Source organism: Plasmodium falciparum (assembly GCF_000002765.6).
Source record: "Plasmodium falciparum 3D7 genome assembly, chromosome: 14".
In the NCBI taxonomy this organism is placed as follows: domain Eukaryota; phylum Apicomplexa; class Aconoidasida; order Haemosporida; family Plasmodiidae; genus Plasmodium; species Plasmodium falciparum.
Window position 1 is genome coordinate 1,569,707 of NC_037283.1, and position 24,708 is coordinate 1,594,414.

Here is a 24,708-nt window from a genome sequence, read left to right on the forward strand (position 1 = left end):
AGATCATACATATGATATATTATGTTATGTATATATATTTCTAATTATTTAGTATTATGTAGCTATTTTGTATAATATCCTTTATAAACTATAAAAATATAACTGTATTTAATAAGTAGTATTGAGCACATATTCTACATATATATGTATATTTATATATATAACTTTTTTTGTTTACAATTTTTTTCATTTTATGATTTTACTTATATAATATATAAAATTTCACAATATATATATATATATAATATATATATACTTTTATAAAATTACATTTTAATCCATATATACATTAGAATTTTTTTCAAGCATTTATATTTTATTAGTACATTATAGAATTTCAATATCTACTTTATTTATACATAAATTATTTTCCAAATAAAGATTATCATATAATATTAGATTATTTATGAGTCTACATATTTACCATCTATTCATATAATATTTTTAGTTATATAAATATTTTAGATGAACAACATTTATTATATATATACCTCTTTAAGAATAAGTAGTATTTTTATTTACTTACAATTTGATAGTCCAATATAAAGTATAAATCTTATAATTATGTTATCTTTTATATATTTAAACTTAACATATAGTATTTCATTATTACAATATATATAACATTATATAAATTAATATAATTTTATATTAGCATCTTTTTTTTTACATCCCATATGTTATTTTTATTTCATATATATATATATATATATATATATATTATATCCATTTCATATAGCGTCTTTTTTCATATTTTCACACATGTGTTTATATTTACATAAATAAAATATTTTTATATCTGTTATATGTATGCCTAACCCCTTATGAAATTTTAATTATATAAGGGTATTTTTTTGGGAATATAATCTACATATAATATGTACCAATAATTATATGATTTCCCTTTGATAGAATGAATTTATTTTTATTTGTTTTCTTTAATATATAATATATCTTTAATTACTACTATATTTGAAATTTATGTATACATCCTTTATTTTTATATATAAAATTATAAGTTTATGGTAATATTATTTATATAGCATATTAAATTATATACTAATATTTAAACATATAATTGTGTCTAACAATATATATGTAGATTTTTTTCCATGTTACATACGTTATTTTTATAATAATATCATTTTCTTCTTCTTTTTATTTATTTATTTATTTATTATTATTTTTTTTTTCATCTATATTTTTTCCGATTTTATTCTACTTTATTATTTTATTCTACTTTATTATTTTATTCTACTTTATTATTTTATTCTACTTTATTATTTTATTTTATTTTATTATTTTTTATTTCCTTTCTGTCTTCTTAATATTATGGCGGACTTGAATAATTACAAGGAGATGAATTCATATGCTGAAGGGACATATATAATGCCTAATAAGATAGAAAATGTGTATTGCCGTAATATGGATACAACTCCTAATTTTGGTGACAAATATTATGATACAGAATACGTGTTTCCTAATAATATGACGATGCCCGTATGGAATAATTACAATATGAATATTCCTAATTATAATAGTGCTGCACAAATTTCCGAGGAATTAATGCCGAATCAGCTTTATTCAACAATGGATGACCCTTCTGCAAGAAACACAAATTATGGAACATTAAATGTACGATTATGTAACAAGGACAGGGTATTTTATGCAAATAATGAAAGAGATGGAAATGTACATGAGAACAATGTAATTAGGTATCCACGATTTGATATGAATGCTGCTCCAAGGGTTAATCGCAGATCTGATTTTCCTAGAAATACTTGTCATGCGAGAAGAAATTTAAGAAGAAATATTATGCATGAAAGATATAATAGGATAAGAAGAGAAGCCCCATTTAATATGGATATGTATGGGAAAAATCAGAATAGGAATTATTCCTGTAATTGTTTATATATTTATAGGAATATTTACAAAAATAGATATGATGTTGTTGATATGAAACAAGTACATACCGAATTAATATATCTCATTATCAAATATTTATACTATGAAAGAATATTACCTGAAGCTAATGAAATAAAAAGAAAAATTAATAAATATTTTCCGGATTGTCCTATATTGAATAACAACTTCATAAATATTTGTAGAGAAGATATACTAAATATATTTGATATATACAAAGCCAACTCACAGGAAAAGGAAGACAAAAAATCAAAAAACTATTACAAAAAAACATATAATAATGAAAATATTTGTATATATCTTAGAGGAATTCCCAGAGATTATTTCATCAATCCTAATGATGATAATGAAAATATATCTTCGTATATTCCATTAATCTTTATTCATATCATTGATAGATTTAGACTTCAATCCAGTAAAATCCAAAAAAAAAATAAAAAAAAAAAAAAAACTGAAATATATATATGTATAAGTGAATGAGAATATTGTTTGTATATATATATTTTTACATTTAATTAAAATTTATTTAATATATGTTAAAAAAATGGAAAACAAAAATGGGTTATAATATATATATATATAAATATATGTATGTATTTATTTATTTATTTATTTAACATTAAAAAAAATTATATTTTTTAGTTAGTATTTTTTTTATATATAATATTTTGAAAAACTACTTAGCCGTACATAGTTTATATAATTGCACACAAAATTTGATGTGCTATTTACACATTTGTAGTTTTATATTTTACACATTTTTACAACATCAATATAGTAGTAATTTGTTTATACCTATGTATTTATTAATGAAAAAAAAAAAAAAATATATATATATATATATATATATATAAAATAAAAAAAAAATAAAACAAAAAATAAAAACCATTGAGTTGTTTTTTTTTTTTTTTTTTTTTTTTTTTTTTCTTGTACTTACATTATTTTTTGTGTTATATATATTAAATATATCTATGTACATACATATTCATATATATATATATATATATATATATATATGTATATATTTCTCATTTTGTTTTTTAGATGATAATAACCACAAAGGAGGAAGATATATTTTAGCGGAGACCTTAAAGCACACTGGACCCTATATTTTCAGGACAATGAAATTAGGAAGGATTATACACATATTACAAAAATGCATAGATTTGAATATTCTGTCCTATTTCAATAATAATATTATTCCTATATTTACATCCATGTCCATTTCCAAAACGTATGTATCCAAATTGCATGTTAATGAAACACCTGCCTTGAAAAACCATCAAGAAAACTCCATTAACTTAATAAAAAGTAGGATTAGTTATTTATTATATAGCTTTTCGGAGGATAAAACAAAATCCAAAGGTAGTAGATAAATAAAAAAAAAAAAAAAAAAATGAAATCCTTATTATTATAATAATAAATATAAATATGATTTATTAAAGATGTGGATAAAAATATATACATGTATATAAAAATAATATTGATATACTAATTTATTTTTATTTTATTTTAAATATTTAGGTTTTTCCCTTAGCAGATTACCCTTAATATACAAAAATGTGTACAAGGAAAATATAAATATCGATCAAATAGGATATTCAAAATTGACGGAATTTATCAATAATGAGATGAGTGATATTTGTTACATTTCGACCCAGCATAAATTTCAGTGCATATTGTTGCCTGTTATGGAAGATGTACAATAAAAAAAAAAAAAAAAAAAAAAAAAAAAAAAAAAAAAAATACATATATTATTTTTGTCATATATCTTTATATTTATATAAATGATATAATATAATATTATATTATACATAATGCCAAATTATATTGTTAGCATATTTCCATAAATGTCTATACATTCTTATATATTAATATATATATATATATATATTTTATATTTATGTTTAATTTTTCATTGCTATATTTTTGTAGGAGCAAAAACACAGGGATAAGAATGCAAAATTAAGAAAAGAGACAGAATTAAAGAAATCCTTAGATTACATCAAAAATTATAGATGGGAACGTTGTATATCCTATTTGCATTATTCCAACTGCTTAAAAGATAAGAATATAGAATTTGAATTGGAATATAATTATTGTAACCCCACCTTAGAAGAGTTAAAAAAAGATATGCATTTTTATGATGAAGAGGACGATAATGAAGAAGAAAGTACACAAAATGATAATCCAAATGATAAAACAGATGACGTACCATTATTATTACCTTTGGATGTATTCAATTTACCATCAACTTATGATATGTATGATTCATATTATAAATCTTCCACATATTATAGTAAAGACGAAAAAGAAGATAAGGCAAAAATTAAATTTCCAGATAATTCACAAAACAAATTTGATATTATGTGTGATTTTAAAAAATGCGAAAATACTAACATATCTGTGGAAGAATCAATTAATTTAAATCATATGTATTATAACTTTCCTTCTTCATATTATGTCTTCAACTATTTATTTAACGATTATGTGGAAGATTTATCTGTGGTAGATCAAATTAGAATACAATAAAAAATCTAACAAATGTAGCATAAGAGAAGAAAAAATAAAATAAAATAAAACAAAATACAATACAATACAATAAAGTATAAAAAAAAAAAAAAAAAAAAAAAAAAAAATTTATTTTCTTGGGCGTCATAATGAACACACAATTATATTATGACTGCTCTAAATGAAGAATGAATTATTTTTTTATATTTTTTTCCTAAATTTTTTATAATTTTTATTTGATTTTTTTCTATATTTATACAAAAAAAAAAAAAAATAAATAAATTATTCTTTTTAGAATATATTCATATGATGATTTACATAGAGGTAATATAAATATATTACATATGAGTTTAAATTTTCACCCAAATATAAATTGATTTTTTACATTTTCTATACATAAATATAAATTGATTTTTTACACATAAATATTATTTTTTTTTTTTTTTTTTTCCATTTTTCACATATAAATATAATTATTTATTTATTTTTATTTATTCTATTATTACAAGCATAAAAGTTATGTAGCTGTTACAACAACATATAATGAATACAAAAAAGTTTTTCCTTAACTATAATATTATTCTATATTATCTTAAAAAAAAGAAATACATATATTGAATGACATATATTTTTTTCTTTAATTATAAATAGGATATATATTTAATACAACTATAAGTTGTATATTTGTTAATAAACAAAATGATATTATATGTATAATTTAATTGAAACCATCAAATAATTTAAATTTTTAAGACATTCATTGTTTTATATTCTTTTGGCTTTTCAAGATAATTAAAAAAAAAGGAAAAGATTAAAGTAATTTTTTTTTTACATATCCTTAAAAGGAATTATTATTTTTTTTTTTTTTTTTAAGTTTAACGAAAAAAAAAATATATATATATATATATATAATACTTAATATATATATTCATACTGTGGCATATTAAATTATATATTATATTACATATTACATATTATATTATATATTATATATATATATATATATATATATATATATATATATTTACACATAAATAAAAAAAAAAAATTAAAAATATAATATCATTTTAATATAAAAAATATTGTACTTCTCTTGTAGAAGTATATTATATTAATAAAAAATATGAAAATTTGTAGGTTAAGTTCATTTAATATATTATAAAAAAATATTATTATATTAATAATTATTATTCCTTGGTTATTATATAATATAATATAACATATATTATTATAATATATAATATTAAAAAAATATTATCAATATATATTTTTATTATATTTCTTAAAATAAAAATACGTATATATAATATATATATATATATAATATATTAATATATATATTATACATAATTTTATTTCTTCCTATATATATTATATATATGTATTATATATATAATATATACATGACATATGTTTAAAAACAAACATGTATTATTAAAAAAAAAAAAAAAACCAAAAAAAAAACATTTGAATTTATTTATTTCATTTAAAATTTCTTTTATTACATAAAAAAAAAATAAAATAATAAATAATATTTTTTATTTAACGTTTATTTTTTATGAATACATAAAGATATATTTATACTACAAAATATAAAATACCTTTTTGCAAATTATATTTTTATAAATATATTTTGAAGTAGATTTTTTTTTTTTTTTTTTTTATCCTTATTAAAATAAAAAATATAAATATATAAAAAAATATATATTTATTTTATACACTTCTTGAGAAGTTCTCATATATATATATATATATATATATATATATATATATATATATATTTATAGTTTTATATTAAATCCTGTGCTTGTATTTTTTTTTTTTTTTTAAAATAAGATCTGAAATGGCATCATATGTAGGAAGAGAAGCTCCTTATTTTAAGGCTGAAGCAGTTTTTGCAGATAACACATTTGGAGAAGTAAATTTGCATGATTTTATTGGAAAGAAATATGTATTATTATATTTTTATCCATTAGATTTTACGTTTGTATGTCCATCTGAAATCATTGCATTAGATAAGGCTCTTGATGCATTTAAGGAAAGAAATGTTGAATTAATAGGCTGTAGTGTGGATAGTAAATATACTCATTTGGCATGGAAAAAAACACCATTAACTAAAGGAGGTATAGGAAATATCCAACATACATTAATATCTGATATTACTAAAAGTATATCAAGAAGTTATAATGTGTTGTTTGGTGATAGTGTATCATTAAGAGCATTTGTATTAATCGACAAGCAAGGTGTTGTTCAACATTTACTTGTTAATAATTTAGCTATTGGTAGATCAGTTGAGGAAGTCTTAAGAATTATTGATGCTGTACAACACCACGAACAACATGGAGATGTTTGCCCAGCAAACTGGAAAAAGGGAAAGGTAGCCATGAAACCATCAGAAGAAGGTGTTAGTGAATATTTATCAAAGTTGTAAAATTAGTACGAGAAAAAAAAATTGCAATATATTTACTCACAAAGGGGGAAAATAAAAAAAATAAAATATATTCATTATGTTATGCACATTATATATATATATATATTTATATATATTTATATTTATATGTTTACATTCAATCTAATGTTCGCCAATATACCTTATGTGACGATACATACACATATATAATATATATACAAGATACGTAGTGTAGTTCTTTTTCATATATTTATACATACACATAATATAATAATTATACCAATTATTATTTTATTTTATTTTATTTTATTTTATTTTTATTTTTTTTCCTCCAAACCCACCTAAAATTAATTACCTATTATTCATATATTTTCGAAAACTATGTATTTAAAAAAAGTAAATAAAATAATAACAATATAATAATAGTATAATAATAATATAATAATAATATAATAACAATATAATAATAATATAATAACAATATAATAATAATATAAGGTTAATTTATTTGCACCTTTTTTTTTTTTTTTTTTTTTTTCACATTTTGGAAAATAACATATATATATTTTATATGGTTAACATATGAGACGTAGTAATAAGAAGTTATAAAATGATAAACAACCGATAAGTATATTATGTAAGAATGAAATAATATACACACAAAGGAAAAATGTAAAACTAATTTTACCAATTCGATATAGTAATTTAATGTGCATATGTAAAAGAAATATGTATATATATATATATATATATATATATATATTGCAACCTAATAAAAATATATGATATTCATATATTATATTATATATATATATATATATATATATATACATAAATATATTTTTTTCCTTTATTATATAAAATATATATACAAATCTCATTTAGTAAGGAGTATATATTATTTACAAAATTATCATGTTTATTTATTTATTAGTCAAAATATTGTATACAATTTGTATTGTAATAAGTATTAAAAATAAAGAATAAAATAATAATACACTAATATTATATTTCGATCATAATATAATATATATTATTATATATATTATATAATACATATTTCTAATAATATTATTTATAAATATGATAATACATATATTATATAAGCATTAATATTAAAAAAAAATAATAATAATAAAATAAAAAAAAAAAAAGAAAAAAAAAAAAAAAGAAGAAAAAAAAAAGAGTTACTATTAAAATATAACAACTTAGTTGTTAATATTAAAAATATGATATGATTTTAAATATATGGAAAATATTCTGTATTTCCATTTTTTATTTGTATTATTGTAAATATCTTTTTATATATATTTTTAGAACAAAATATTTTTTAATATGATAATATACACATTTTAATAATATAATTTTTAAACGGAAGATTTTTATTTTTTTTACAAATACAAAATAAAAACAAAATATTTAAATATAAATTGGATATATATAAAATTTAACCACTAAAAGTACACACATATATACATATATATATATATATATATATTGAATCCCAAAATATTACATATATAAATTATTATAAAAAAATAGGAGACCACATTTTTCTCCATTTCATATTTTCAATATATGAAGAAATACTTTTAACTTTTTAATTCTTTTTATTATATAATTTTTTTGTTTTGTTTTAAAAATGTGTAAGAATATATATTTCTATATTATTTTAATTTTAAAATTGTTCATTGTACTAGCTGACAAAAGCGACAATAGTATTTGTAAACCTTCTGTTAAAATATCATGTGCTCACAATTGTTGTAAGAATAAATTATCTTTTATGTATAATTGTTGGAAACACTATGATAAATATAGTAATATAATAAAAGATAATTTACAAAAAGAAGAAGATACAGTTGTTCAATTACAAGATCATGATAATATTGATATTGTCGAACATGTTGAAACTATGCCAATGTCCTTTCAGCTGACTACACACACAATTATTTTATTTAACAAATGGGAAACCAAATCGGTAATAAGAAAATATATATAAATAAAAAATGGAGTTATATATCGTATTATATGCAAATGTATTTTTTTTTTTTTTTTTTTTATTTATATACATAACATCTTCTATTTATAAGATGTTGTATTATATAATTATATTGAAATTTAATTATGCATAAAAGTACAAATAAGTAAATAAATAAATAAATAAATAAATAAATATATATATATATATATATATATTTATATTTATATACATGTTAATTTTTTATTTCTTTTTCTCCTTCTTTTTTTATGTAGGCCCTCTCTTACTATATATCGTTGGTTTTATGTTTCTTCTTTGGTATAATATCAGTAGGATTTAAGGTAGTCAGATTAAATGTGGAACAGGCCTTGCCAAAAACGGAAGATACAAATATATTTAAGAGCTTAGTTTTATTTAAAAATAATTCCTATAGAATGTTATTATCGTTCGTAATATATTCATGGGATTATTTACTTATGCTTATAGTTATGACATTTAATGTTGGTTTATTTGTAGCTGTTGTTTTAGGTTTATCATTTGGTTTTTTTATATTTGGAAATAAATTTGTATCATCCAAAAAATGCTCACCAGATGATTTGGATGTTCATAAAGAATTTACAGCTGATCCAGCTTGTTGTGGATGTTAATATGTATATAAGCAAAAATGTTATATATATATATATATATATATAATATATATTTTTGAAAAATGATACATAAATATATATGTTATACTTATATTCAGTAAGCAACAATAATACACATTTAATGAGAATACAAGACATACATGTGGCATATATAAATAAATAAATATATATATATATATATTTGTTTATATATGTGGGTAACTTCCAAGAAAACAAAAAAAATTAAAAAAGATATTATTTTCCTTTTTTATTATACGTATATAAAATATTTTAATATGTAATCAAATAATATATAGTGAAAAATTATTAATATATATACATGTGGATAAAATGTTGTCATTTTACAAGTTGTATTTTTATTTCTAATTGTTATTGTTTTTTTAGTTGTCATTTTTTTTTTTTTTTTTTTTTTTAAGCCGAACAGAATTATATATATATATATATATAATATACTTATACATATATTAATATATATATTATATATATTTTATATATTTATATGTTATTTTATTTTTACTTATTTTTTAAAAATATAATATTACCATATTGTATACATAAAATTATAAAACACCTTTATATTATTTATATTTGTTTCATGATCATATAATATATGAATACGTTTATGCTTTAATACATATATTTTTAAAACGATCTAGTTTAATTTAAAAAGAAAAAAATTATATAAAAAAAAACAAAAACATATAAGAAAAAGATAAATAAATAGATTTTATATATAGATATATAAATATTTATTATTTTGAATAACAAAATATTTTAAAATATTTTTTTTTTTTTTGAAGTACCAAATTATATTATATATATATATATACATACAAAAAATAAAAGAGAAATATTTTTATAAAATAAAAAGAATTGCCACATTCTTATTAAATACATAAAGGGGAAAAATATATTAACCCATTTTGACCATATTATAATTTAGAAATTATAAAGATTTTGCGGTTTTATATAATATTTATAAAGTGTCGTTTTATATTATATATATATTTTTTCTTTATGAAATGTGAGAGTGAGAAAAAATGATTGCTTTTTAAATTTAAGCAAAAAGATATTTTTTGTGATAATGTAAAATTATAAAGGATTAATGTTACATTATTGCAAATAAATAAAAAACAAATATATATTTAAAATATATATATATATATATATATGTTTATTTTTTTGTTTATTTATATTTATAGAAGGCTTGAATTTTTATTCTTTTGTAATATATAAATGTGATATAAAATTATTTTATAAACATTATGTATATTTGTTTAATCTAATTAAGCACCCTTAATATAACTACAAAATAATCATATATATATATATATATATATATGTATATTTTCATATAAACGCATAATTACAGTTTTGTCATATATTTTTTTGATAGGAAAAAATATAATGTCTTGGCATTTGTTACAAGTCCATATAGAGACAAAGAAAAAAAAAAAAAAACAAAAAAAAAAAAAAGGAAAGAATAAAAAATTAATTTAATATTAATAAATACATACACAACTTATGTGTAAAGATAATTAGTACTGTATATGGTAATATATAAAAAATGAGACATGAAGGAAAGAATAAATGAAAAGTTTAAAATAAATTCATATCAAGATTATTCTGATAAAAATAATGAATGGAATATTGACGATGCAATTAATTATATAAAAAGAAATGCCTTTTTTAAAAAGTATAAAGATATTAACGATGTTAATGATATATGTGATATTAATGTAGATGATCATATTAATGATGATGACAAATTCTATCAGAATTTCGAGAATATCTTAATAGAAGAGAAAAAATATTTAAAAAAGTTGTTGAGAGAAAACCGATGGAATGATAATATATTAAAGGAATATGTGGATGGAAAAGTACTAGAGAATGAAGAAAATGAAGAATCTGGTTTAATGTATGTTTATAATACATGTTATAATATATTAAGCAGTAAAAATGAGATCACTGATATTAATAATAAAGATAATAGTATTATAAACCATTCTAATTATAACGAGGGTTATATTATTATTAATAAGAATAATACTATGAAGAAAATTTATATAAATGAAATAAATGAATTACTAATTGAAATAATATATATAACTTTAACAAGAGAGAATTTAGAAAATAGTTTAGTAGATTTATTAGGAGATCGTTTTTTAGATTTTATAATACAAATTATAAAAAATAAAGAACAAATAGAAAAAGATATCAAATTATTAAGTAAACAAATAGTTATAAAAGAAAATACGTTAGTATCTAATTTTTTTATTACTAATAAAAGTTCTAAGAAAATAAAAAATCAACAAATTTTATATAAAAAAGAAAACATAGAAAAAATAATTGATCATTTCTTATATTTGTTAACAGATGATTCATATAACCAGATGAAAAAAATTTATATACCAAATGATCAAGATAAATTAGAAGAAATACATGTACCCAAAAATACTATTTATTCATATACAGACAATATTACAAAGGTTAAAATTAGTAGATTGGAAAATTTACAATTTCATAAAAAGGAATTGGTTTCAGTAAATGTTTTACCGTTTTGGCATAAATATATATTCGATTTTGAATATTTCAATTATGTGCAATCGAAAGTATTTAATTCAGCTTTCAGAAGTAATAAAAATTTGTTAGTATGTGCACCTACGGGTTGTGGAAAAACAAATATAGCCTTATTAGTTATTTTACAGCAAATTATTTTATTCTGTGAACAAAATAAAATTAAGTTGGAAAAAATTGTTAAATCGTATTTGATAAAAAATGGACTATTATCATGTGATGAGGATATTAAAAAAAGAAATGATGACAATGAAAGGACTAGGGATGAACTAAAGAGTTATGGGTATAATGAACCAAATAATTACGTTGATAATAATAATAATAATAATAGTGATAATGATGATAATAATAATATTAATATTAATAGTGAGGGTGAAGATGAGGGTGATATTATCCATTTAAGTGACAATGGTGACAAAAATTTTGATGATGATAATAATTTTGATGATTATGATGATGATGTTGATGGTGATGGTGAAAATTACTGTGGATATATAAATTCTAAAGAATTTAAAATAATTTATATTGCACCTATGAAATCACTAGTTTTTGAAATAACCAATTTGTTCAGAAAAAAATTAAAAATATTTAATTTGAATGTATGTGAATATACAAAAGAATATAGTTTAAGCTCAAAAGAACTTGAACAAGTACATATAATAGTAACTGTACCAGAGAAACTAGATATACTTTTACGAAATAGTAGTTATTCCACAACGGTATCTGATGAATCCTTAATTAAATATATAAAATGTTTAATATTAGATGAAGTACATTTATTAAATACAGATAGAGGTGATGTTATCGAAACTATTGTTTCTCGATTTTTACAATATTCAGAAACTTCACAATCGATTAGAAGAATAATGGCCATGTCAGCTACGTTACCTAATTATAAGGATGTACGTGACTTTTTAAAAGTTGAAAATGATATGTGTTATTATTTTAACGAAAAATATCGATCAATTCAATTAGATAAAACATTATATGGGATACATGAAGAAAATAATAATAAATTATATATTGCTAAAAATATATATACATATAATGAAATAATAAATAGTCTTAAAAAAGATAAACAATGTATTATATTTGTATGTTCTAGAAATGAGACAAATAAAACCATTGAATTTTTAATTAATCATGCATTAAAAAATAATGAAATAGAATATTTTGTAAATAATGTTTATACAGATAATGATATTAAAAAGAAGATTAAGAAATCAAATAATCTCTATATTAAACAATTTTATGAATATGGATGTACTATACATCATGCTGGTATGAGTAGATCAGATAAGATATTAGTAGAAAGTTTATTTAAGAAAAAAGTCTTTAATGTATTATGTTGTACTTCAACACTTGCATGGGGTGTTAATCTACCTGTACATACTGTAATAATTAAAGGAACTAATTATTTTTCATCGGAAAGTGGTAAATTAGAAGATATGGATATATTAGATATAAATCAAATATTTGGTAGATGTGGTAGACCCCAATATGAAAGTCATGGGCATGCTATTTTAATAACAGAAAGAACCAAGTTATATAAATATATAAAATTATTAACAAATAATACTGTTATTGAATCTAATTTTTTAAAAAATATAGAAAATCATTTAAATGCAGAAATAAGTATAGGAACCATAAAAAATATTGAAGATGGTATAAAATGGTTAGAATATACTTATTTGTTTATACGTATGAAAAAGAATCCTTATTTATATGATGTCGATATAAATAATGATTTAAATTTATATAATAAAAGAAAAGACATTATAATGAAAGCAATTCAAAATTTGAGTGAAAATAAGCTAGTCAGAAGAGTACTTTTAACAAATGATTTTATTGGTACATTCTATGGTCAAATAGCTGCTAAATATTATGTAGATTATAAGACTATTGGAATGTTTGCAGAAAATGTTCAGAATAATAATTATATAGAAATAATTCAAGTAATTAGTAAAGCAAAAGAATTTGAAAATATACAGATTAGAAATGAGGATATGAAAGATTTTCTTTATTTAAAAGATAAATGTGATATAAAAGAAGAATATGATGAATCTAAAAATATGACATTACGTATATTAATTGAAGTATATTTAAGAAGATTACAAATAAATAATTTTTCTATAATTTGTGAAATAAATTACATTGTACAGAATATTATAAGAATATTATATGCATATTATGATATATGTTTAAATATTCTAAAGAATATATCTAATTTAATAATGAATACACATAATCTTATTGTGGCTATTTTAAGAAGGTTACCAATTAATTGTGGAATCTTTAGACATTTCTGTTACAAAAATGAAATGTTAGAAAAAAATAAAAAAGCCATTCTTACAAATAAGGATAGATTAAAAAATATAAAAAAGGATAATGAAGAATCTGATAAAAAAAATAATATATCAGATAGAAATGTTGGAGTACATTTAATAGATATAAATGAAGAAAATGAATATAGTAATACATATAATAATTATAGTAATAATAATAGAAGAAATCAAAATTATACTGTATATTTAAAAGAAGCAGCAGTTAATATCTTAGAAAAGAAAAATTTAACCTATGAATCAATAGAACATCTTAGTAAAAAGGAACTATTGTTTTTTATGAGAAATGAAATATATACTAATCAAATTTTATATTATAGAAATATAATACCAAATTTAGATATTGATGGTTATATTCAACCTATAACACAAACTATAATGAAAATTAATTTAAATGTAAAATTAACAAATACTATATGGTCAGATCAATGGAATGATATAATAGAAAATTTTCATATTTTTCTATTAAATACATTAAACAATGATATTCTATATTTCCAAAAGTTTTCAATACATAAAAAAGATAGGAAAAAAATACATGACATATCTTTTGAATTCCCATTATCTAATCAAATACCACCTCAAATTACAGTTCAGTTCTTATCAATGAATTGGTGTAATTTATCATTTGTTCATATTTTTAATACCAATAATCTATTTATTAATCAGAAAATAAATGTATTTTCGGAAATTCTACCATTGACACCTTTGTCAACTAATGTATTGAATATTCCAAACTATATCAAATTTTTTTCCTTTAAATATTTTAACCCTATTCAAACGCAGATGTTTCACGCAACATTTCATACGGACGAAAATATATTATTGGGTGCCCCAACGGGTAAAATAAAATAAAAAGAAAGAAATAAAAAGAAAGAAATAAAAAGAAAGAAATAAAAAGAAATAAAAATAAATAAATAAATAAATAAAAAGAAAGAAAGAAATAAAAACAAAAGGGAATATTATAATATATATATATATGTATGTATATTTTTATTTATTCATTTATATTTCATTATTCATAACTTTTTGTTTAATAGGTAGTGGAAAAACAGTTATTGGTGAACTGTGTATTTTAAGAAACCTACTAAGGTGCGAAGGTCAAAAGTCAGTTTATATTTGCCCAATGAAAGCTATAGTAAATGAAAGATATAAAAGCTGGAAATCCAAGTTTAAAAGTTTATTTAATAAAAATGTAATTGAATTAACAGGTGATAAGAATGAGAATAAAGAAAATATTGCTGAGAGTAATATAATTATATGTACTCCTGAAAAATTAGATGTAATTACAAGAAATTGGAAAAATAAAAAATTTGTTAAAAATATAAATTTAATAATATTTGATGAAATACATTTATTAGGACAAGAAAATCGTGGAGGTGTAATTGAAATATTAGTTAATAGATTTAAGAATATGCAAAATGAATTAAATAAAAAAATAAGATTAATTGGTTTAACAACAGTTATAACAAGTGTTGATGATTTAATTTTATGGTTAGATGTAAAAGAAAATTATCTTTTTAATTTCCCTTCATCATGTCGTATAGTACCTTGTAAAACACATATTTTAGGTTTCACACAAAAGGCATATTGTAATAGAATGTCTGTTATGAATAAAAATGTTTTTGATGCTATAAATCAGTATGCTCAAACAAAAAATGTGCTAATTTTCGTTTCATCCAGAAGACAAACAAGACTTACAGCTTATGATATTATATCACTAAATCTGAGTTCCCATAACTTGAATTTTCTTCATGTGGAAAATTTATTAAATGATAAAAATCACATAGATTTTTTACTCAACACACAAAAAAAGAATAAAAAAAATAAGATTAATAATAAAGATATGAATGAGGGTGATAATAATATAGCAGAAAATATAAACACGTTTGAATACACGGAATATAAAATGAATATTAATAGGAAAGATAACATTGCTTCTTATAATAATATGTCTTATTATCATAAGAGTAGTGTAACGGATGAACATAATATAAATCAATGTAACAATAATGATGATAATAATAAAGGCTTTTTTGGATATATGAAAAAAAAGACTTTAGGTAATGATAAAATTAAAAAGGAGTACAAGCAATATAATAATGAAGATGATAATAAAATACATAATAATTATTATAATAATAATTTTTGTGATAATGAAATCTATGATTATAACTTATTATTTAATAATAGTAAATTATCGGAAGAAGAAAGAAAAAATGTTGCAAATATACTATTTCAAAATTATTTAAATTTGATTGAAAATGAACATTTAAAAGAAATTTTGAAATATGGAATAGGTATACATCATGCAGGTTTAAATGAAAATGATAAAACGATTGTGGAATATTTATTCTTAAATAAAATTATACAAATATTAATATGTACATCAACCCTAGCATGGGGTATTAACTTACCAGCTTATTTAGTAATAATTAAAGGTAATGAGTTTTATGATGCAAAAACAAAAAAATATAAAGATATTCCGTATACTGATTTATTACAAATGATTGGAAGAGCAGGAAGACCACAATTTGATGATAAAGCTTTAGCAATATTATTAGTTCAAGAAAAACGTAAAAATGCTATTAAGAATTTTCTATATCATCCTATGAATATTGAATCAAATATTATGGAAAACTTTAATGAACATATAAATGCTGAAATATGTTCAAATGTTATTAATAATAAAGAAGACATTTTTAATTATTTAACCAAATCTTATTATTTTAAAAGATTATTTTCCAACCCTTCTTATTATATAAAAGAAGTACAATATGTACAATTTTTTGAAAATAGTAAATTATCAACACATGCCAAAAAAATTATATACGATCATTTGAATGATGTAATAGAAAATGGTATTAAATTTTTAGTTCAAAATAAATGTCTAGAAGTTGTACAAGAAAATTATGTTCTCAATTATTATGCTACTCCGTTAGGTCATATAGCATCTATGTATTATATTAAATGTGAAACGGTTTATTTTTTTTATACATCTATACAAGCTGGAAAGAAACACAAAAATGACAAAATGAATAATATGAATAGTACAAAAATTGATGATAATACAATGGATCATGTTGATAGTATAAATGGTGATGATGACAAAGAGAATCATGTGGATAGTTTAAATGTTGAGGCTATCAAAATGAATGATATGGATAATACAAATGGTAATAATAATAATAATAATAATAATACAAATGCTGTTAATAACAATATAAATGGTGATATAGATAAATTAAATGATAATATGCAGACTGATTTTTGCACTTTAAAAAATGATTCTCTCGAATTTTACGACATATTTGAATTAGTTGTACAAGCAAAAGAATTTGATGACATACCATTAAGACATAATGAAGATAAATATAATGTGAAATTAAGAAATCAAATACCTTTGGATATAGATATGAATATGCCTAATGTAAAAACGTATCTTTTATTATTATCACGTTTTTATGAATGTACATATGAAACTGTTGATTATCATATTGATTTAAAATTAGTAATGGATCAAATAGCTAGAGTTATTAATGCTTTTATTGATATCTGTTTATTATTTCATAATTATAATTATATAAAAAAATTAATTTTAATATTTAATTGTATAAATCAAAAAGTAAAGCCAAATACAAATTCGTTATATATTATTAAAGATATAACGGAATATCAAATATATAAATTAAAACAATTAGATATATATAATATTAATCAATTAATTAAATTTGATAAGTCTTATTTGTATTCCTTAAATATATTTGATATAACACAAATTAATTTTATTTTACAATTGCCTGTCTTTAATATGAATGTCAAATTATTTTATAAAGACATTCATTCAGAAAATGAAAATGAAAAAGAAAAAGAAAAAGAAAATAAAAATGAAGAGAAAAATAGAAACACAACAAATTCGTATGTAAATATACCATACGCTCAACATTTTAGGAATCAACATAAATATTCTTTTAAAATTAATTCTTATTACTCAAAAGAAATAGTTATTAAGCTTTTTTTTAATTTCATGAACAGAACGGGAAAGGAAGCATCATCTCAGAATGTACAATGGTAAGGAAAAAAAAAAAAAACTAACTAAATAGTAAAAATAAATAAATAAAAATATATATATATATATATGTATATATGTTTGTGTGTGTGTGCGTATTCTAATTTTTAAATATACATTCATTCTTCATATAATTCATATATTATATTTTTTGTAGGTTTGCTATTCTTCATGATACAGAACAAGATGAATCTATATCAATTAAACGATTTAATAATAACAACTTAAAAAAAGTATCAGTCATTTCATTCACGTAAGTTAATTATATATATTTATATATTTAATTATATTTTTTCTAGTTCTACATTTTATAGGGACAAATTATATATATAATTATTTTCCACATAATAATAAATATTTCTTTTATGCATATTAATTTTTTTTTTTTTTTTTTTTTTTTATTATTATATTAAATAGACTAGAGGATATGGAAAAGGGGAAATATAATTTCGTAATATATATTCATAATGATACTTATTATGGAATAGAGCATGAAGTGAGAAAAAAAAAAAAAAAAAAAAAAAATATATAAAATAAAATTATAAGATACACACAAATACATACACACACACAGAGAACAAAATATTAAATAAAAACATATTTTTATATATAATATATTATTATACTTAAAAAAAAATTTATTTTCTTTAACTTTTCTCATTTTCAGGTACATATAGATCTTTGTATTGAATAATAAAAAGAAAAGCAAATCGAAAAAAAAACTTAAAAGAATTCCTCCATATAATTTTTTTTTTTTTTTTTTTTTTTTTTTTTTTTATTTCAATAAGATGGAATTAAATTGGAAGGAAGATTTTGAAGAAATAGAAATAACAATAAATAAAGAAAAGGAAGAAGGAAAAAAATTATTTTATAATTTTTTTGCTTCTGGTGATTTTTTTTTTGTTGAGAATTATGATTATTTTGAATTAGGTAATACCCAAGACATATTAATAACAGAAGCTTATATAAAAATAGTTGATAAAAATGATGCTATAAATATAGATTTATATGATAGGATAAGTATAAAAAAAGGGGATATAAAAATACGAAAGAACAAAAAAATCATAATTTTAAATCTAAAAAAAAAAGAAAAGAAATTGTGGGGTTATTTACATTTTTTCTCTATATTTGTTATTTATAAAAACGAAATTTGTCCGAATTTATTAAAATGTACAAAAGAAGAAAAAAATAATATCATGTCAAAAGAACATATATTTAAAGCATTTATGAATAAAAGAAGGATGGAGAGTTTAGAACATTTGAAAAAAATGATGAAAAAAGAGAAAAGTTTGAATAGAGAATTTTTAAACAAGTTAGAAGATGAAGCACAAAAAATACAATGTAAATTGGAAGAAGTAAAATATGAACAATTTAAAATGCAAAAGGAGAATATTAAAAAGAGGGCCATCGATTTTATATATGATGATAAAACAGAAGGTTGGAAAGATGAAAAAGATATATCTAATAATAAGGAAAATTGTAAACATAAGGAATACAATAAGGATGATATAAATAATAAAAATAATGTACCTTTAAATAATAATAATAATCAACATGTTGAATATAATTTACATAATAATAATGAATGTGATGTAAATAAAAATAACTTAATATTTTGTAAGAATAATATAAAAACTGAAAAGGCAGTTATTGGAAATTATCATAATGAAAAGAAAGTTATAGAATTGAAATTTACACAATTAAAAAAAAACGAACTTCCTGCAAGAGAATCAAGGAATTTAAAAAAATCCTTATCTAATTATTCATCGACGAAAAACTTTTTTTTAATTATACTAATTGAAAAGGCAAAAAAAATGTTTTTTAGAAATTTGGATTTTAATAGTTCCTTAGAAGTACTAAAATCGATAACAGAATGTATTTCGAAAGGTAGGGATATAAATATTATAAGACATGTATATGTACATTTATAAAATATTAATATATATATATATATATATATATATATATATATATATATATATATATATATATTTATATTTATATTTATTTATTTGTATTATTTCATTAATATTACAGGAAACAAATTAATTAAAGAGGAGCATATTAAAGTATCAGCTAACATTTCCTTATTATACCTATTAACAAACAACCTAGATAAATGTATTGAAGAATGTGACAAATGTGTAGACTTAATAAATGAAGAAATTAAAACATATAATGTTCAACATAAACATTGTGAAATTATACATAAAGAAGAAGATGTATTAAAAATTTTTTATTCATTAGAAGAAATAAAATCTGAAAATTATATCAAATATCTTTATATTATATATGTAATGGTTATATTAAGAAAAATATATGCTAAAATTAAGAAGGAAAAGTGGATAGATGTTGAAAGCCTTTTTATTTCTATTGAGAAGGTTCAAGAATATTTACCAACTTCTATTTATAAAAGTATAAAAATGGATATGAACAATATTCACTTTTTTGAAGTAATAAAGGAACATCTTCTTCATACAAATGTTTTAAGTAATAAAAAATATATATATATATATATATATATATATATATAATATGTATATATATTTTTTTTTTTTTTTTTTTTTTTTTTTTTTTTTTTTTTGTAAATATATACATAATATTCATATCTATATTATTTTTCACTAACCATTTAGATATCAAAGATATAAAAAATAATTTATACACCTTAAATTTGGAAATATTAAAGAATAAAGAAATTAATGATAATTTCCCCCTTAATATATATATAACATTGAAAAGATCTTATTATTTAAAAAATTTAAATTTATTTTATAAAAATGTTATAAACATATTTTTGTGCTTATATAATATTTTATATAGACAAAATAAAATATATAGTTTTTTAAATAATATAGAATCTTTGAATTTGTCCAAATTTTTATTGGATATATATATTTTAATTATGTTGTTAAAACATGAAAGTGTCTTTTACGAAAAAATTATGGAAATAGAAAAATGTAAAAATTGTATAGAAAATAAAAATATTAGCCAAGAAATATTAAATATATTATTAAGTTATATAATGGATGATTCACAAAATGAATTTAATTTTGTAGTACAAAATATTGATCTTTTAAAACGTATTATATATAATGCTAATATTAATATGAATGATAAGAATGTAAATGAAAAACTATTAGATGATATTTCAGAAAAAAGAAAATATGTGTATATAGTTAATTTATGTTTTTCAGATATTTTATTAAAATATATGGATGTATTAAGAAAAAAAAATAAAAATGGAATTCAAAAAAAAAAATTTGTAAGAGAAATTATTTGCTCAGAACAAAATAAAATAATTAATGATATGAGTATAAAATTCTTTTCAAATAATGAATACTATAAAAATATAAAAGAAAATTGTGATCTTTTAAAATTAAAAATTACATTCCAAATAATAAAAACAATGATTTATGTTTTTAATTTAATACAAAAGATATATAAGAATAAAGACAAGGAAAAAATATATTTAAGAAATATAATAAGCATTTTGTTATTAGATCTTTCATATTCTATTAGTAATTTAAATCATACTTCTTATATGTTAAATTATGAAAATTTAATAATTTCTCATTTATTTTTATATTTCTGTTTTTCATTTCTATATAACTTTAAATATAATGAATTTATTATTGATATATATAAGAAAACCCATACTTCACAAACTTGTAACAATTTTATGTCTATAGAAAATATTAAAAGTGAAATAACAAAAAAGAAAAAAAAATCTATAATTAAGGATATGTTGAATGAGGATATTCTTTTGAATAATTTTTATGCTGATTATAAAAATTATATGCAAAAGAAAAAAAGGGAGAAACAAATGAATGGTCACCATTCTATGTTAAGAAATAACTATATCAATTTAATGATAGCCAAGATATGTTATTTAATTAAGAAAATAAAACATATGAAACATAATAATAAAAAGAATCATATATGTAGTAATAATAATGATAATAATATTAGTAATAGTTTGATGCTGTTTTCTCTTATTAATGATATATATTCAAATCAGATTTCTTTTAATAGTCCTTATTTTTTAAAAGATAAAATTTATTACTTGTTATGTATTCAATACAATTTGATATTATTAAATAAAAAATATAAGTCATCAGAAATTATTAATTTTAGCTATGTAACATTAATAAAACAAAATTTTAATTACTCTTTTTTTCTTAACAATGATAAACAAAAAAATATGGAACACTTATATTATAGAACTAATAATATGACTATAATAAATAATGAATACATCAACAAATATTTTAATTATTTTACTAATGATATAATCACATTTCATAATATCGAGAGAAATCATTTTTTAAAACATGTGTCCAATAATAATATTGAAACGTTGTTATACCCATATATTCAATGTGTTGTATGGAAACATAAAAGGATAAAAATATTTAGCAATATAAATATTTGTTTATTAAAACTTAAAGTTAACCAAGGCATTTTGATAAAATTTCGTAATATGGTTAGTTTAAATGTATTATTGATAAAATGAATTTTTTTTTTTTTTTTGTGTGTCTTTAAAATAAAACCATAATTAATATATATATATATATATATATATATATATTATTTTTCATTTTTTAGATAATAAAATATATGGAAAACCTCTTAATCGATTTTCACATTTTATACTTTGTTTTTCATTTGAAGAAGCTAAATTTATCTTTACATTTTTTTGATCCTAATAGTGGTATACCAACAGGTACATTATTTAAAATATTATATAAATATATAAATAAAAATATATATATATTGTTTTTTTTTTTTTTTTTTTTTTGGAAAGACCTTGATCACATCCTCTTACCTATTAAAGAATTGAATAAAAAGTTTTTTAAGAACAAATTGGAATATCAAAATATTTTTAAATATTATTTCAATAAGTTCTTAAAAATTAAAATAGAGTTATTAAGTAATTTATACGGTTCAATGTTATATATATATTAATGAAAAAAGTGTTGTTATATATATTATTAAAACTATATATATTTTTTTATAATTTTTGTGAAATATTAAGAAAATTAAGAAATGTTATAAATATATATTATATATATGTATATAATAAATCAAATGGTTAAAAATAAATAAATATATGAAACATTTATATATTTATAACATATAATAATATTATATATAATTTTAAAAAAATAAAAATTAATACATATATATATATTATTATATATTATATATATATATATATATATATATATATATAATATATATATTTTATATATTATATAGGTTGAACAAAACCATATAAAATTCTTATTATTTTTATGATATATAATTTTTATTTAATTTATATTTTATTTTATTTTTTTTTTTGTTTTTCTTTATTTTAATATACCTTTGCAACAAAAAAAATAAAATAAAATAATCGGAATTTTTTTCCTTATAAAAAAAAAAAAAAGAGTACTTTTTTCTCATTACTATTATTATATTATATTATATACATATATATAAAATATATATAATTTCATGTTTTTTTTTTTTTTCTTTTTTTATTTATTTAAATATATATGAATTTTTGTTTATATTTTTTTTAACGTTAAAAAGAATACATTATATATAAATTTATTATATATATATGTATTATTATTTTTTTTTTTTTTTTTTTTTTTGTTTGAATTAAAATTAATATAATATAAAAAGAAAATATGTGAAATCCATATATTTTTTATATTTATATTTTTTGCAACATTATAATTAAATGTGACAAGGAAATTAAGATTATAAAAAAATATTAGACTAATTAATTATATGTTTATGTAAAATATAATTTTTATATATATATGAAAAAGTATATGTATATATAATCTCATATATATGTATATTTAATATATATATGAAACATTTTGGAATTATAGATATTATATATATATATATATATATATGAATCACACACAAAAAATATAGAGATAATATAAGAATTATAAATTTCAATGAAATATAATTATGAGAGAAGTAATTTATGTATTAAGCTTTTATAAAATATCGATTTTGTAAAGCTCAAAAATTATGAAATATAAATAAATATATATAATATATATATATATTATATTTTTATTTATTTATAAGTCTTTATAAATATATCGTGACGTATCATGAATATACAATAATTTAAAGGACATTGTTAATGATATTAAATATATAATGTTTTAATAATGTGTATTATAATAATACTTTATAATGAATCATATTAAAAAAAAAAAAAAAAAAAAAAAAAAAAT

General features: G+C 18.5%; 5 protein-coding genes across 5 annotated transcripts; all 5 read left to right on the forward strand.

Moving 5' to 3' along the window:
* Positions 1-1,332: 1,332 nt before the first annotated feature.
* Positions 1,333-4,455, forward strand: PF3D7_1438800 (OST-HTH associated domain protein, putative; the record flags this gene model as incomplete). Its single annotated transcript, XM_024473363.1, has 4 exons — positions 1,333-2,338; positions 2,968-3,288; positions 3,448-3,623; positions 3,859-4,455. The coding sequence occupies 4 exons, from the start codon at positions 1,333-1,335 to the stop codon at positions 4,453-4,455; spliced, it is 2,100 nt and encodes a 699-aa protein (XP_024329207.1).
* A 1,822-nt stretch (positions 4,456-6,277) lies between these two features.
* On the forward strand, positions 6,278-6,865 carry PF3D7_1438900 (thioredoxin peroxidase 1; the record flags this gene model as incomplete). Its single annotated transcript, XM_001348506.1, has 1 exon — positions 6,278-6,865. One exon carries the CDS (start codon positions 6,278-6,280, stop codon positions 6,863-6,865), a length of 588 nt encoding a protein of 195 aa, XP_001348542.1.
* Positions 6,866-8,486: 1,621 nt separating this feature from the next.
* Positions 8,487-9,469, forward strand: PF3D7_1439000 (copper transporter; the record flags this gene model as incomplete). Its single annotated transcript, XM_001348507.1, has 2 exons — positions 8,487-8,822; positions 9,098-9,469. 2 exons carry the CDS (start codon positions 8,487-8,489, stop codon positions 9,467-9,469), a joined length of 708 nt encoding a protein of 235 aa, XP_001348543.1.
* A 1,574-nt stretch (positions 9,470-11,043) lies between these two features.
* Positions 11,044-19,151, forward strand: PF3D7_1439100 (DEAD/DEAH box helicase, putative; the record flags this gene model as incomplete). Its single annotated transcript, XM_001348508.1, has 5 exons — positions 11,044-15,229; positions 15,429-18,459; positions 18,615-18,710; positions 18,875-18,953; positions 19,125-19,151. The coding sequence occupies 5 exons, from the start codon at positions 11,044-11,046 to the stop codon at positions 19,149-19,151; spliced, it is 7,419 nt and encodes a 2,472-aa protein (XP_001348544.1).
* Positions 19,152-19,245: 94 nt separating this feature from the next.
* PF3D7_1439200 (conserved Plasmodium protein, unknown function) lies at positions 19,246-23,425 on the forward strand (the record flags this gene model as incomplete). The annotated part of the gene is made up of 5 exons (XM_001348509.1): positions 19,246-20,344; positions 20,495-20,947; positions 21,094-22,943; positions 23,066-23,183; positions 23,265-23,425. 5 exons carry the CDS (start codon positions 19,246-19,248, stop codon positions 23,423-23,425), a joined length of 3,681 nt encoding a protein of 1,226 aa, XP_001348545.1.
* Between the last annotated feature and the right edge of the window lie 1,283 nt (positions 23,426-24,708).